General features: G+C 39.0%; 1 protein-coding gene across 1 annotated transcript in view; it reads right to left on the bottom strand.

The window, feature by feature from the left end:
- Window positions 1-9,731: 9,731 nt before the first annotated feature.
- Window positions 9,732-17,193, bottom strand: part of LOC115222596 (40S ribosomal protein S12, mitochondrial) — a 35,478-nt gene continuing 28,016 nt past the window's right edge. The window contains exon 3 of the mRNA XM_029792894.2: window positions 9,732-10,116. Within this exon, the coding sequence (XP_029648754.1) occupies window positions 9,752-10,116 (365 nt within the window). The 3' untranslated portion in view covers window positions 9,732-9,751. The remainder of the gene's footprint in view (window positions 10,117-17,193) is intronic.

Here is a 17,193-nt window from a genome sequence, read left to right as displayed (position 1 = left end):
AGATTTTAAATTGGTGCTTCTGTTTAGATAAGAAATAAAATACTATTTTAAAAACTATTATGTAAACTAATATTGCTTACCCTTCAGATTGTACATTGCTTAAAAAAAAAATGGCAAACCCAGACAGATTAAAAGAATACAAGAGGTCTGAGGAATGGAAAAGGAAGGTGGTGGTGTATACAGTCTGTGTCAGCATGAATAACAAAGCAGTTGTTGACAACTTAACCCTTTCGTTACCAACCCGGCTGAAACCGGCTCTGGCTCTGAGTACAAATGTCTTGTTTTCATAAGTTTTGAATTAAAATCTTCCACCAAACCTTAGTCTCAATTTATTTTCCTAACACTAGCTTAATGAAAACTAAGTTATTTTACTAAATTCTTTGATATATTTAAAGTACTTGAAAGAAGCACAGAGCATCTCAACAGAAATACAGTAACGAAAGGGTTAAGGCTCTGACTGTGCACAGTCCAGAGACTGAGGAAGGAGTTAACCCTTTAGCATTTAAACTGGCCATATCCGGCCAAAGGTATTCTGCCTGTTTTATGTTCAAACTGGCCAGATCTGGTCTCTCACACCAACCCTACAATATCGTTTTAAAAATTAACAGCTACCTCATCAAAATCTCATAGCTACAATATAATGCATGATTAGTTCAAAACAATGTGGATGAATAAACATTAATTTTCGCAGAATAATGTGAACACTAAAGGGTTAAAGGATAGTAACTTTGATGTTGACACAGTGGCTGCTAGGAAAACAACATAAACAAAGTAAACAAAAGGTGAGAGATGCTGATTTCATTCAGAAAGTTGAGTTTATTCAAGAAGTCCACCACCACCACCACACACACATACCTCCATTGGGATATGTGAGATTACCAGGTAACTGGGCTGTGATGAAAAAACTGCACACACAGCCATAGAAGACTCAAAAATGGCTCCCACAAAAACTTTTATGACCACGTCAACCTAAACATGTCACTTCCTAACTTTCCAGGCTGGAATCGCCTGGATTTTTTTTTTTTTTTCTTGGGTGCAGTTGAGAGAGTTACCAACAAGACTGCCTGCAACACTAAGAATGAGCTAAAGCAGCACATCTGCCAGGCATTCCAAGATTTGTCAGCAGCAACAGTGAAACATGCCTGTTCTTGATTCTGTGGAGATTATAAAAGCTGGCGGGATTATTTTGAATAATTATGTAGTATGCAAGTCCGGTATCTTGATGTATCGTGAATTTTCAATAAAATCATAAAAGACAAAGATTTTTTTTTTCCTGAACTCTGTCGGTTGCACCAATTCTACATCTGCACCCAGTATTTAAGTATGTATATAAATACACAAGTATTACACATACACATGCATACAAATAGCAGAAAGAAAGAAAGAAAGAAAGGAAGAAAGAAAGAAGGAAAAAGTTAAAGAGGGGAGGGAGGGTGGGAGAAAATATAGAGAGATAGGTAGGTAGGTTAGTAGGTATGTATGTATTTATGTAGGTAGGTAGGTGGGTAGGTAGGTAGGTAGATAGGTAGATAGATAGATAGATAGATAGATAGATAGATAGATAGATAGGTAGGTAGGTAGGTAGATAGATAGATATGAAATCAAACAAAATAAGTACTACCACGGAGTCTCCACTCCCTTTCAGATGCAAAACTTCAGGGCTGACACCATCATCAAAGGCATGATGATAGATCTATTGAAACGGTAAACATGCTAGAGAGGAAGCCAGTGTATGTTTGCTATGTACACATCCAGGCTCTTTATGAACAAGGAACATGTGTCCAAATTCATCAGAGTGGGTAACAGCACTGGAATTGGTGGAGTCAGTATAATGTTGAAACTGAGGTAGTCGGCATTTATGACAGAATAATTAAATCCATATTAGTCATAATCAACTTGACAGTAATAGGTCTCTGCATAAGTACCACCATAAGGAATAGCAGAAGAACAAGAGACCGTTTCTATGAGGCCCTCTTGCAAACAACCGCAATACAGACCATAGCAACCTTTTTCTGGTTGATGACTTCAATGGATATGTAGTAAAGATTGTTTGCCAACATAACATGGCAGTCATGGTTTAGGACTAATGTTGCTGTAATTTAGCCCCAGGAGACATTGTCTCCAGCTGGCTATACGACACAATCTGTGACCTTATATTTTCGAACAAGGGAATCTAACACCCCCACTCAGCTCAAAACAATATCTGTGTATCGCGATTTCTGAGTTATTTCTCTTCATTAGTATAGAATAATTGTTTGGCTAGAGGTTTATTCTTTATTACAGGCACAAGGCCTAACACAGAGGGGACATACACAAACATGCGGGAACAAAAAACACATGGAAGGATGAATGTAAAATGAATTAAATTACAATGAAAATGAGACGGCTATCTTGCTCCTGCTCTGAGGTGAAACCGTGAATTCCTTTTTCCTTTAAAACTTTACATTTTATGTAACAATTTCCAGCCCCACTCCAAGGTGAAACCATGACTTTCCTTTTCATTTTCACCTTACAATTTTAAAACATTTTAAACAAATGTTCATTCATATAGTTACAGAATTTACTTATTTTCTTTTTCTTTTTCATTTTTAAACAAAAAGTTTAACCAAATGTTTTTCTCAATCTTTCACATTCTTTAAATTAAATCACGACTTACTGCTTCATTCTCTCCCTTTCACCCACATAATTCTCCAACGAGGCACAAGGTTCAACATCCACCTCCGGCCTGTGGGTTCACTCTTTCAATTCTGAAACTCTTTTAACTATTAGGGTGTCCTACTTCATTTAAAAATCCTGCTTCTGTCTGTATCTTGCATGTCTGTTTTTTTTTTGACTTTGTATTTCTGCAATTCTTGTCCTTCTTATGATTGTGTTTGTGTGACAGTAATTCTGCGTGTCTATGTCTTTATGTTTCCTTAATTCTGAATTATCTTGTTTCTGTACATCTATACCTCTGTGCTTTTGCATGTCTATATGCTTGAGTGTCTGTGGGTCTGAATCTTTCTATATTTGTAAGTCCTTTACTGGTAATCCTACAGGTGAATCTTCCTCATTTCTCATCATAGGTTGGCTTACGTCTTCCATTTCTTTGTACTTCTTCAGTTCCACTATCGTTGGTAACTTCCTCCTCTCTCTTTTTCTTGCTTTCACCTCTTCAAAATTCCTGTCTTGTTCTGTTATCTGTTTCTGCTGTCTCTCTACCATTATATTCTCCTGAATACTCTCCTCTACAATTCCCACTGCTGCTCTATGGCATTGCTTTCTCAAGTGCCCTCATTCACCACATTCGTAACATTTTGGGGGTCTTCCTTCCAACATTATCTCTAGCTTTTCTTCATTTGGTAGCCCTAAAATTTCAGGTATTTCATTGTAATATTTTGGGTTCACTGCACAAATTATCTCTAATCTGTAGCCCCATCCCTTCACTTGTTGGGTTTGGCTTATCATGCCCATCTTCACTTCTTTGCTTTCCTTCCTCATCTCTGAATAAAAAATTACGGCTATTATCCACTCTTGGTCTATCCACGATGGGATTCTTACCACCCTAATTCTTACAACTCTTTTGTCCAAACAGTTTGGTATCAAAGTCCATTTTTCTCCCTGTATCAGCCTGTTGGAGGTTTTTTTCTGCCTGCTCTTCTGATAAAAAGATTACCACTATCGACACATATCACTTTCCTCTCGTAAAGAACATTATACTGTCTCCTATAAGTTCTTCCAAAATTTCTTCTATTTCTTCCAGCGTGTGTTCAATTCTATTTTTATTCGAAAATGTTCCGAATATCACCATCTTCTTTTCCATTTTCACTTTTCCCCCTCTGGCAGGGTCATTTTTATATTTGACCCTTCCTTCTCTACCATACTACTATATTTCTTTATCAGCTCTCCATTCCACTGTAACATCTGTTTCAGCACATGTGGGTCTAGGGGAACTTGATCTCCAGTAGCTTCTGCATAACTTCTCATTTTCCTCAGTTATTCACCACCTCCCAACATTAGTGGCTTCACACAAAAAATTAGGCTAGAGTTCTTCAAAAACAACAAAAAAAATTGTTCAGCTAGAGGTGGTGCTGCCAAATTCCCATTTGAAATATATAGTTTTCAAAGTGACAACTAGTCACTGATCTATAAATTAGAAAATTACGATTTTTAAATCTCACAATGTGAGGTATTCAGCAACAGTACTTTGTAGTAAAGATTGTTTGCCAACATAACATGGCAGTCCTGGTTTAGAATTAATGTTGCTGTAATTTAGCCCCAGGAGACATCGTCTCCAGTTGGTTCTATGACATGATCTGTATCCTTATATTTTCAAACAGCTCAAAACAATATCTGTGTATTACTTTTCCAGGTTATTTCCCTTCATCAGCACAGAATAATTGTTTGGCTAGAGGTGGTGTTGCCAAATTCCCATTCGAAATATATAGTTTTCAAAGTGACAACTAGTCACTGATCTATAAATTAAAAAATTGCTATTTTTAAATCTCACAACGCAAGTGGGGATGCTAGATTCCCTTGTTCGAAAATATAAGGACACAAAATGTGTCATATAGCCAGCTGGAGACCATGTCTCCTGGGGTTAAATTACAGCAACATTCATCCTAAACCAGGACTGCCATGTTATGATGGAAAACAATCTTTACTACAAAGTACTGTTGCTGATGATCTCACGTTGTGAGATGTAAAAGTAGTAATTTTCAATGGATATGTTAAGTAACATCTCTATGGTCTGTTCTGGTCTGCAACAAGGCCATGGAAATAACACAAGGGATGAAGAGCAATTGAAGCTCTTGGAATTTTGTGATGTACATGACTTATTTACAAAGCTGACTCCAGAAAAATGACCAGCCATTTGATTCCTTACCAGTTGATCATACAATCCAGTGAGGCTTCATACTCATCAGGAAATGGAATAGAAATTGAGTTATACCAGGATTTGTTTGTTCCTTCTCAAGCCATGCCTGGCTCATAAGGGCCAGTTTCCCAGTTTCCTTGGTGTATAGGTTCCCCACTTGGACGGGATGCTGGTCCGTTGCAGGTGAGCTGCAAGATGTAGGAGGAAAGAGTGAGAGAAAGTTGTGGCAAAAGAGTCAGCAGAAGTTCGCCATTACCTTCTGCCAGAGATGCGTGGAGCTTAGGTGTTTTCGCTCATAAACACACACATCACCAAGTCTGAGATTCGAATCTGCGATCCCTTGACCATGAGTCTGCTGCTCTAACCACTAGGCCATGTGCCTCCACTATACCAGGATTAGTGCAGATATATTCATAGTTACATGGAGTCAGCCAGTGCAAGTATGTGACAGTTCATTCATCATACTTGATCAAGCAACTACAATTATTAATTGAATAAATACAAGAGAGAAAGATATTAAGAAAACAAATGTTCTCAAGTTCATGCATTGTTGACCAACAGAGGCAATGACTTCAACCACATAGTACATCAACAGGGGTAGAGATCAGAAAATCAGAGCGATTCTGATTTTGCTCTTGCCTATGTTGCACCTCCCAAGCTAAAAGCCACAGAAGTGATAGCTTCATGATCACAATATCCCCAACTGTAGCAATGAAACTGCTGTCTATGGCTCAAAATAGTTTTAGCCATAGGTAATCAATGAAGACCATGACTAACACCATAGCATTTCAACAAGGGATGCTGTTTCTGAAACTATGGAAGTCTGTTAATAGTGAAATGGACTGGACCAATGCATACATATTCATAGCTATGTGGACTGGTCTGGACCATATAACAGTATTTTCAGTGCTACTGGTGACACACAACTCAGTACAACCAGTTGCATGGTCAGGCTGCTGGTGATTAAACCAACAACACTACCAAGCCTGCTTGGTGGGTAGGGTGGTTTTGAAGTACCCTGCAGGATGAAAAACAAGACCCATCAAAAGGCAGATGAACTCAGAAGAATGTATGGTCACCCAATTATATGATATATTTATGTCTGCACAAAATTTCTGGTTTAGTACCCAGGTGTGCATTTAGATTACCAAGGCAGGTTGGATTTTAAGACTTTAGCATTCAGATTACTTTGTCAAATGTAATGCTTATTTATCCACATTGCTTTAAATTAATCATGTAATATCTCATAGCTTTGAGGTCTCAATGATGTGACTGTCTATTTTTAGAATGACATTGTAGGGTAGGCATGAGAGGCTGGATCTGGTCAATTTGAACATAAAACATGAAGAATAATTTGGCTGGTTTAAATGTTAAAGGGTTAAGTCATGGCAAAGGCTGCTAACTCAGAAAATGAAGAACACAAACAGAAAAGTGTGAGGTATATTGCTCATTGAGTTTGTGGCAAACGTTCATACCAACTTCTGCCTTCAGCATTTCCAAAAAATCTGACTTGTTCTGCATAAGTATTCACCACTGAAAACAAACCATCTGTGTGGGTAGTCTAACAACTGTCTTTTTGAACTCTCATAAGCTGAAATTGATGAAGAATCCTCCTCCCCTACCACCATTTAATGTCCATGTTCTATACTTGGATGAGCAGCCAGGATCAATGAAGGACTGTATTTTGCTCCAATGTTAGCTTTAAATATTGGTTTTTACAGCTAGATGCCCTTCCTAAAAGCAATCATTTTACAGCATGTACTTGCAGCTTTTTTTTTATACCACCAGCACAAGAAAAGTCATAATGCAACACACAAGACTACAAAACCTGAGGTGGTGGTGGGGGTGATGTTAGTAGGTTAGTCTATTATATATATATATAATATATATATTATCATCATCATCATCATCATCATCATCATCGTTTAACGTCCGTTCTCCATGCTAGCATGGGTTGGACGGTTCGACCGGGGATCTGGGAAGGAAGCCAGGCTGCACCAGGCTCCAGTCTTATCTGGCAGTGTTTCTACAGCTGGATGCCCTTCCTAACGCCAACCACTCCGTGAGTGTAGTGGGTGCTTTTTACGTGCCACCTGCACAGGTGCCAGGCGAGGCTGGCAACGGCACGGTTGGATTGGTTTGTATTTATGTGCCACCGGCACGGAAGCCAGACGAGTGCGGTGCTGGCATCGGCTATGAGTCGGATGGTGCTTTTTACGTACCACCAGACCAGGGATCCTGGCTGGTTCAATTCGATTTCGATTTCGCTTGCCCCAACATGTCTTCGCAAGCAAGGGGGTTGGCATGGGTGCCTGTTGTACGGTCAGATTGGTGTATTTTACGTGCCACCGGCACGGAAGCCAGACGAGGCAGCGCTGGCATTGGCCACGAGTCGGATAGTGCTTTTTACGTACCACCAGACCAGGGAACCTGGCTGGTTCAATTCGATTTCGCTTGCCCCAACATGTCTTCGCAAGCAAGGGGGTTGGCATGGGTACCTGTCGTACGGTCAGATTGGTGTATTTTATGTGCCACCGGCAAAGAAGCCAGTGGAGGCGGCGCTGGCATCGGCCACGAGTCGGATAGTGCTTTTTACGTACCACCAGACCAGGGATCCTGGCTGGTTCAATTCGATTTTGACTTCGATTTCGATTTCGCTTGCCCCAACATGTCTTCGCAAGCAAAGGGGGGTTGGCATGGGTGCCTGTCGTCGGATGAGGTTCTATATCGACTTCGCTTGCCTCAACAGGTCTTGTGTCCAAGGGAGGAAAGGCATTCGTAAGTGGGCTGGGCTCACTTGTCCTGCCTGGTCTTCTCACGTACAGAATATTTCCAAAGGTCTCGGTCGCTGGTCATTTCCTCAGTGAGGCCTAAAGTTCGAAGGTCGTGCTTCACCACCTCGTCCCAGGTTTTCCTGGGTCTACCTCTTCCACGGGTTCCCTCAACTGCTAGGATTGGCACTTTCTCACACACCTATCTTCATCCATTCTCGCCACATGACCATACCAGCGCAATCATCTCTCTTGCACACCACAACTGATGCCTCTTAGGTACAACATTTCTCTCAAGGTGCTAACGCTCTGTCGAGTATGTACACTGACATTACACATCCATCGGAGCATACTGGCTTCATTCCTCACGAGCTTACGCATGTCCTCGGCAGTCACGGCCCATGTTTCACTGCCATGTAGCATGGCTGTTCGTACACACGCATCATACAGTCTGCCTTTTACGCGAGAGGCCTTTAGTCACCAGCAGAGGTAAGAGCTCCCTAAACTTTGCCCAGGCTATTCTTATTCTAGCAGTTACACTTTCAGCGCACCACCACCACTACTGACTTGGTCACCTAGTTAACGGAAGCTATCAACTACTTCTAGTTTTTCCCTTGGAAAGTGACTGAAGTTATTTTCTGCAGATTTTCGGAGGTTAATGCTCCTGAGCATCTGCCACATACAAAAACTATCTTCCCAGTTAGCCTACCTTTGACATTGCTGCCCTCTTATGTGTCCATAGCTTACACTGGGTACATCTTATAGAGTTTTATACCTACACCTTTCTACAGATCGAGCAGGGCCATCTTCCTGAAGACATTTGTGGATTGTCTACCTTCCTACTTATTAGTACTTTGGTTTTAGCTAGGTTGACTCTAAGGCCCCTCGATTCTAAACCCTCCTTCCACACCTGGAACTTCTCCTCCAGCTCTGATAGTGACTCAGCAATAAGAGCAAGGTCGTCAGCGTAGAGGAGCTCCCAGGGACAACCTGTCTTGAATTCCCGTAATTGCCTGTAGGACTATGATAAATAGGAGGGGGCTGAGTACTGAACCCTGGTGGACCCCAACCTCTACTTTGAATTCTTCTGTGTACATGTTGCTAACCCTAACCTTACTTACGGCATCTCTGTACATGGCTTGCACAGTCCTCACCAGCCATTCATCTATCCCTAGTTTCCTCATTGACCACCAGATAAGGGATCGGGGGACCCTATATATATATATATATATATATATATATATAGTATAGATATATAAGCCAGTAATTCTTTGCTTAGCAACTGTCAGACATTCCTACTAATTTTGTTTAGCTATGAACTATTAGGGAATTAAAGGGCAAAATTTGAAGGGAGATACAAACCCATAGCCTAACAAACCTCATAATTTACACAATCTGAAACATAATAATGGTTTCAAAGTCTGGCACAAGGCCTATCAATTTCATGGATTGGGATGAATCAATTACTTCAATCCCAGTGCTCAACTGGTACCTATTTTATAGACCCCAAAAAGGATGAAAGGTAAAGTCAACTTTGGTGGAATTTGAACTCAAAATGTAAAGACAGACGAGATGCTGCTAAGCATTTCGCCCTTAATGCCACCTTAATCTGAAACAATAATAATCCTTTCTACTATAGGCACAAGACTTGAAATTTGTGGGGAGGGGTAAGTCAATCACATCAACCCCAGTACTTGACTGATACTTAATAAAAGGGTAAAAGACAAAATCAAACTTGGTGAAATTTGAACTCAAAATGTAAAGGCAGATGAGATGCTGCTAAGTATCTTGTCCAGTGCATAATGATGCTTATTTCTTTACTGCCCACAAGGGGCTGCACATAGAGGGGACAAACAAGGACAGACAAACGGATTGAGTCGATTATATCGACACCAGTGTGTAACTGGTACTTAATTTATCGCCCCTGAAAGGATGAAAGGCAAAGTCAACTTCGGCGGAATTTGAACTCAGAACACAGCAGCAGACGAAATACCACTAAGCATTTCGCCCAGTGTGCTAATGTTTCTGAAGCTCACCCAGTGCATAATGATTCTATGAGCTTGCCACCTTAATCTGAAACATAATAATAACAATAAAGACTTAAATCACAGAAACCAGAATAAATTTATTTCTTTACATGTGCTAAATCATATTTCCCTCGCACACATTTTAATTTTACACCAGGAACGTCTTGTAATCTACCTCCTCTAACAAGAACAATACTATGCTCTTGAAGATTGTGTCCTTCTCCAGGTACATAAGCGGTGGCTTCACGACCATTACTAAGCCTCACACGAACACATTTTCGATTGGCCGAATTGGGTTTTTTAGGTTTTTTAATTAAAGTTTTTAAGACAATGCCACGCAGAAATGGGAGGCCGAATGTTGGACGCTTCTTCTTTTTCGTGGGTCGCCATGGATTCTTATGCATTTGATTTAAAGTTGCCATTTGTTGACAGCATTCCAGAAGTGGTGTTCTAGTGTAATTACCTAAAAGAAATGAAAATGTAAATATTTAAAATAATTATTTACCACGAAGCAATAGAGAATTGGAAGAAACACATTTTAAGTAGTTAGGTGCAGATGTGACTGCATGGATAACCTCACAACCACCCCAAGCTCAGACCTGCTGAGCAGCACTTTGGGCAAATATTTACTACTATCGCCCTAAGCCAACCAAAACCTTTGAATGGGTTTATTAAATAGAAACTAAAAGAAGCCCATTGTGTGTGTGTGTGTGTGTGTGTGTATATGTATATAAATATATATATATAGTGCCAGGACATAGAAATACTGGGCTGGTGTCCAAGGGCACAGTAAGATCACTTGGAGTTAGGGATCCCCAGTCTTTGATAAAACATCCCTCTAAGAGAAGGATAACTCATATATAAAACCCACTGTGTTACTAAGCTGGATATCTTGAACTTTGCTTGTCTCTGGGTTCCTTAGCATAGCTAGTGAGAGTCATTGTGGTATGGTGCAAGCTGCACCTGACTTAAAAGCTCTGCAAGGGTTTTGCTTACATTACCTGGCAGCAATGGTCATGCATGTTAGCCATCATCACCATCACGTGTTTTATATATATATATATACTAGCTGAAGGTGACTCGCTCTACGCGCGGGTAAGAGTGTGGTATATATAAATACAGATATATACACTTAGTATATATACATTATATATACATATTTATATATAGATACACACACACATATAAATTAACCCAATAAATATCTGATTCATAATATTTGTTCTCATGATTGTGTGGTGGTGGTGACGATGATAATTCTCTCTATGAATGCAGACAGCGAGATATAGAACGCCGTTTGACGAAGTTATAAAGAGAAAGTGAAGGGGAGTTAGACGCCGTTATCGAGGTTATATATAGAAAGTGATGGGGGGGAGGAAATAGAGTGAGTGAGGGAGGAAGACAGATACATAAAAGAATGAGAGTCAACTTGTCAAAGTGGGTTTTTGGCCCTAGCAATGACACCTTTTAAGATTTCTAACCTAGCCCACTGGCATCCTCACCTCATTTTACATGTCCCTGTAAATTTTGGAGTCAATCCGACGGGATCTAGTGGCCTTTAAACTATTCCAGACAAACAAACAAACAAACTTTTTGCATTTCAGTTTTATAAATAGAGATATATATATATCATCATCATCATTTAATGTCTGCTTTCCATGCTAGCATGGGTTGGACGATTTGACTGAGGTCTGGCAAACCAGATGGCTGCACCAGGCTCCAGTCTGATCTGGCAGTTTCTACAGCTGGATACCCTTCCTAATGCCAACCACTCCAAGAGTCTAGTGAGTGCTTTTACATTCCACTGGCAAGAGGGCCAGTCAGGCAGTACTGGTAATGGCCACACTCAAATGGTGTTTTTTATGTGCCACCTGCAGAGGACCAGTCCATTGCTTGAATGTTTTTTCATGTGCCACCAGCACAAGTGCCAGTAAGGCGACACAGGTATTGATCATACTTGAATGGTGTTTTTTACATGCCATCAGCACGGCGGCCAGCTTGTTGCTCTGGCAACTATCACACTCGTATGGTACTCTTAGCGCTCCACTAGCACAGATGCCAGTCATCGAATTTGATTTCGATTTCACTTGCCTCAACAGGTCTTTGCAAGCAGAGTTTAGTGTCCAATGAAGGAAAGGTATGCATAAGTGGACTGGTTACACCCCTGGCATAGGCCACAGGGTTATGGTCTCACTTGCGCTTGCTGAGTCTTCTCAAGCACAGCATATTTCCAAAGGTCTCGGTCATAGTCATTGCCTTGGTGAGGCCCAATGTCTTCCTCTTCCACAGGTTCCCTCAACCACTAGGGTGTGGCACTTTTTCACACAGCTATCCACATCCATTCTCGCCACATGGCCATACCAGCACAGTTGTCTCTCTTCCACACCACATCTGATGCTTCTTAGGTCCAACTTTTCTCTCAAGGCCCTAACACTCTGTCGAGTATGCACACTGACATTACACATTCATCGGAGCATACTGGCTTCATTCCTTGTGAGCTTACGCATGTCCTCAGCAGTCAAGGCCCATGTTTCACTGCCATGCAGCATGGCTGTTCATACACATGCATCATACAGTCTATCTTTTACTCTGAGCGAGAGGCCCTTTGTCACCAGCAGAGGTAAGAGCTCTCTGAACTTTGCCCAGGTTATTCTTATTCTAGCAGCTACACTTTCAGTACACTCTCCCCTGCTACTGACTTGGTCACCTAGGTAACAGAAGCTATCAACTACTTCTAGTTTTTCTCCTTGGAATGTGGTGGAAGTTGTTCTCTGCACATTTTCAGTGTTATTTATTGCTCCTGAGCATCTGCCACATACAAAAACTATCTTCCCAGTTAGCCTTCCTTTGACATTGCTGCACCTCTTATGTGTCCATAGCTTACACTGGGTACATCTTATAGAGTTTCTACCTACACCTTTTCTACAGATTGAGCAGGGCCATCTACCTGAAGGGATTTGTGGTTTGCCTGCCTTCCTACTTATTAGGACATATATATTTATATATATATATATATATATATATGTAGGTATTTATATGTATATATGTATGTGCATATCAGTGTTATGCATGTGTATCCTTGAAAGAAGCCCACTGTGTGGCAGTTGTAAATGATTTTCACTATCATAGAAGCAGTATTATTCATTTCCAATATTCTACAAAAACTTGTCTGGGTATGGGAAAATATTACCTTGCTTGGAAACAGGTGAAGGTAGGAGACAAGAAGGGCATATGGCCATAGAAAATCTACTTCAATAAACTCTGTCTAACCTATGCCAGCATGTAAATGTGGGCCCCTTTCTCAGAGATTACCAGAATACATCCTAGCTTTTATATATAGTGTTCAAGTTACCCGAGTGTGCATGTATGTGTGTAAGAAGATCCTTAGATATTTTTAGTTTACATATGGGAATGGTAAGTTTTTAACATCTCAAATTTCACAGCTAAAATGCTATAAAAATGATTAACTGTAAAGTTATATACATTACACATGTTTCAGGTACTCTGAATCATTGTTTCACACACACACATGGATGTGTATATATGTTTGAATATGTATGTGTGTATACACATTCTCATATGGAGCTGGTCTCACCTGCCATTTGTTAAAAGTGATATGTCTTCTAGAGGCAGCTAAACAGTTAATACACCAAGAATTAATGTTGTATGGTATTAGATATACCTGCATTTGTTTACATTGTTCATAAACATACCACTAGTCACTCTGAGTTAATTTTCTTAGCTCATTTTTCTCAAGTTATGCAAATTATTGAGGCTATAAATTCATTCTACTCCTTTTATGTGTCTATGTCCCTTAACTGATGGTGCTAGGCGAGGACAATTATCATGCTGATGATGTCTATTGAAGCAGAAATGCATATCCATAAGTATCCTTTGATATCCAGACAATAAGCTCATCCCATTCCTCAATGGCAAGTCAACTTGAACGAATTCTTGAGTCTTCAGATTATCTCCCCTCCTTATGTAGAGCTGTTCTCATTTGACATTAGTAATTGTGACACAACCTCCAGAAGCAGAAATAATTTTAATATAGCAAGAATTTATGCTGAAAGTTAATTGGCATACCAGTATTTGTGTATTGTGTGTGTGTATAGGTTAGGTAGCTGTTAAATTGTCTACAATTCTCATGCTGACATCTAAGGTGATTTGATTGTTCAGCTTATACAGTAGAAAGACATTTATAGTTGTTATTTTGACAGTCAAAATTGCTGAGTCAACATGGTGTAATTGAGAGCATAATTATCTAGTATTTGATAGTGCAAAATTAGATTAGTGGCGGAGTTTTGCTTTAAGCACCCCATATAACCTCTCATAACTTTTTTTATTTTGGGAAATTTCCAGAAATTTTTTGTGAATTTCTATTCTACAGATGGGAATTCACATGACTATATATAAAAAAATTTTTTTTTGAATTTTCCAAATTAAAAAGAATTTTTTAAAAATTTCAGATTTAAAAAAAAAAAATCATTTTAAAATACAGACAGTTCGAATTTTTGGTTTAAATCCTACAGTATACTGTTAAATGCGTTTGCAGGGAAAGCAGGGAGAAAGATATAGGAAAACATCAATACATCAGTGACAAATAAGGAAGGCATCAGGTGGTTGTGAGATGTGCTAAAAATGATAGCTAAATAGCCCTTAAATCATGCACCAAAAATTCGGGGGTAGAGGGAGAACTGAAGGAATTGGGAGAAAGAAAGATATTAGTGGCAGGGGTTACAGAGAAAAGTAGGAATAAGGTGGCAAGATTATAGGCAGATTGTATACAGGTATTCCTGACAAATAACACATTGCGTGTGTGTATTTTAGGGAGAGGGAAGTCACTAAAAGGGTTATGAACAGCGACAAAAGAACTCTTACTGACAAACAACTGATTTCTTGATTAACCAGCGCATTAAACAAATGATCGATTAGTTGGTTAGATATTTAACCAAGTGACTAATGATGAAGAAGTGATACTGAACCAGTGTGTGCATGTGTTATTATTATTGGTGTAATGACCCACCCAAGACACAAAACGATAGACAGACAGACATAGGGTGTTTGGACTAAACGTGACAATTTTTTATGTCTCTATTCTTCAGGAACAGTCAGTGGTGTTGGAGAGCATAAAGATTAAAGTTGTATTTGTGAAAAGACTAGCTATGGAGGACTAGAAGCCATATGAATGGATCGTGAAGATTCACATTGGGTATCAAAATGCTGGCATCATGACTGCTGCTCAATGTTCTGTGAATACTGAAAAGGTTATATAAGATGTGACACAGACATCATGAAAACCAAGTTCCCCAAAACTATCTTTGGATGTGTCTTGGGTGAGAGTGATTTCATGAGCCCCACATCTTTGAACGAGGCCTTAGGTTCAATTCATACAGCTGTTATGTTGCTGGAGACTATCAAACCCTGGCTGGAGAGGGTTGCTGCTGGAAGGCCATGTGTAGTAGCATGATTCAACTCTATGCTATACCTCTAGAAAAAGTTTGAAGTGGTTGTTGGAGAAATTCTACAACTTCACCAACCCCAATTCCTCTAACTGCAATCCCATGGATCACTATGTGAGAAAGGCACCAAATGCTCTGCCTGTAATACCAAGACTGAGTTGGTGGCCATCATCAAAAATGTGTTATAGAGGCATTATTTTAGAGTGAGAAGTCTCTCTTGTCATTGATCCTTATCTGTTTTCCAATGTCTCATTTCACATGGCTTCAAAGTGTGAAGCAATTAGGTTTGCTGATGGGAGAACTGACAGCAACAACACCTGTGCATTGCAATTTTTGTAGAAGCAAGTGAAATTTCTTATTTTATCTTATGTCCATTGTCTCGAAATCTTTTGTCAGATACACATGGATGGAAAGGTCGTTAAAGAGGTCACAGATATGTGATGAAAGATTTCCAGACAATGGACATAAAATAAGAACAATAATAAACAAGTGTAGCACAAATATGTAGTGCATGTGTTTATTTGTCAAAAAAAAAAAATGACCACCCCAAAATATAACAATATCTGTTTCAATACACGATTTCACATCAGGAATTTTGCAAAACAAATTCATAAACATATGTATGTGTGTGTGTGGTGTATGTATGTATGTATCATTCAACCACAGTAGTGGTTGAATATATTCTTAAGTCCACCATTTTGTCAATTGCAGTAGCTTCCAAGCTTCACCACTAATTCAGTTCTTAACTAAATTACAAACTGTTAATAGTTTTAAAGGGGACACCTCCTCGGCTACACTTTGACATAAATAGTTTGAGATTTGGTTCAGTAGAAAAATGTTACATCAAAATATGTCAGACCTCAAGTGGTCAGTAAGGTAGATATTCATTTTCAATTAACATAAATTTTAAAATTTTAAATTAAAAGTATACTTTTCTTAGGCTTAAATGATAGAAAAATGCATGAGGAATTTAAAATCGTTAGTCACATTGAACAAAAATTAGTAGAGATAGAGTTATGAAATTTAATGTCAGGAAGTAAGAAGTAACGCTTAAGCAATAAGAATAAAGAATATATTTCTAAAATGAATGTTTACATTCTAAGGCAGTGAGCTGGCAGAAACGTTAGCACGCCGGGTAAAATGCTTAGCAGTATTCTGTCTCTTTTTATGTTTTTGAGTTCAAATTTCGCAGAGGTCAACTTTGACATACAGATTATTTAATCAATTTTTTTTAACTAAACACTTTATTCTTAATGTTTTTGACAACATTTTGTATTTTAGAAGTAGTATTTCGTCTGTCTTTATGTTCTGAGTTCAAATTCTGCAGAGGTCGACTTTGCCTTTCCTCCATTTTAGATCTATTCAATTAGATGTACAGATTATTTAATTAATTTTTTTAAACTAGACGCTTTCAAACTTCCAATACTGGTAGAATGTGTCTTATAGAACAGGGTTTACACTTAACATTTTTGACAAAATTTTGTATTTTAGAAGTTATTTCGTCAGAAGTTACAGAGTGACAATGGACAAATTTGTGTTTGATAAGTGCCAATACACGAAACTCTCAGCTTTTGACTTACTCTCTAACTTCTGCCAATGATATATATACATATTACATATCCTTGTAAAAAATCTCATCATGCAATCAAACCAATGAAAGAACCTCTATCTGGTCGCTCAACACACTAAAAATAGCAGCCAAAGTATCCTCCTACCTAAATCATGTGCCCATTGTATGTAATGTCTTAGATTATCCCTAAAAAGATGGTCAGCTGAAGGCTGGAATGTCTTTGACGATACGTTTGCTGTATCAGGGTTGATTTCAGGCTAAATAACAACAACATTATGGTCAATTTCTATATTAACACCCGCACGATCTTCACTAAGAAAAAAAAAATTGATTTTTTGCATGGAATCAAGTACCCTGACCTCCTAATATGTTGCAAATCCTGGAATCATTGGAATTTTTTTTCTGTTGAATGAATTCCTGTGACCTCCTAATATTGCAAAATTAGGTTACTTAAGGTGAGCCTGGTAACTGATGGTTTTGGGGTCTTGTTGTTTGTAACTTAAACATG

This window comes from Octopus sinensis, linkage group LG20 (assembly GCF_006345805.1).
Source record: "Octopus sinensis linkage group LG20, ASM634580v1, whole genome shotgun sequence".
Classification (NCBI taxonomy): Eukaryota; Metazoa; Mollusca; class Cephalopoda; order Octopoda; family Octopodidae; genus Octopus; species Octopus sinensis.
The sequence above is the reverse complement of the archived record's forward strand: the minus strand, read 5'-3'. Positions and strand labels throughout refer to the sequence as shown.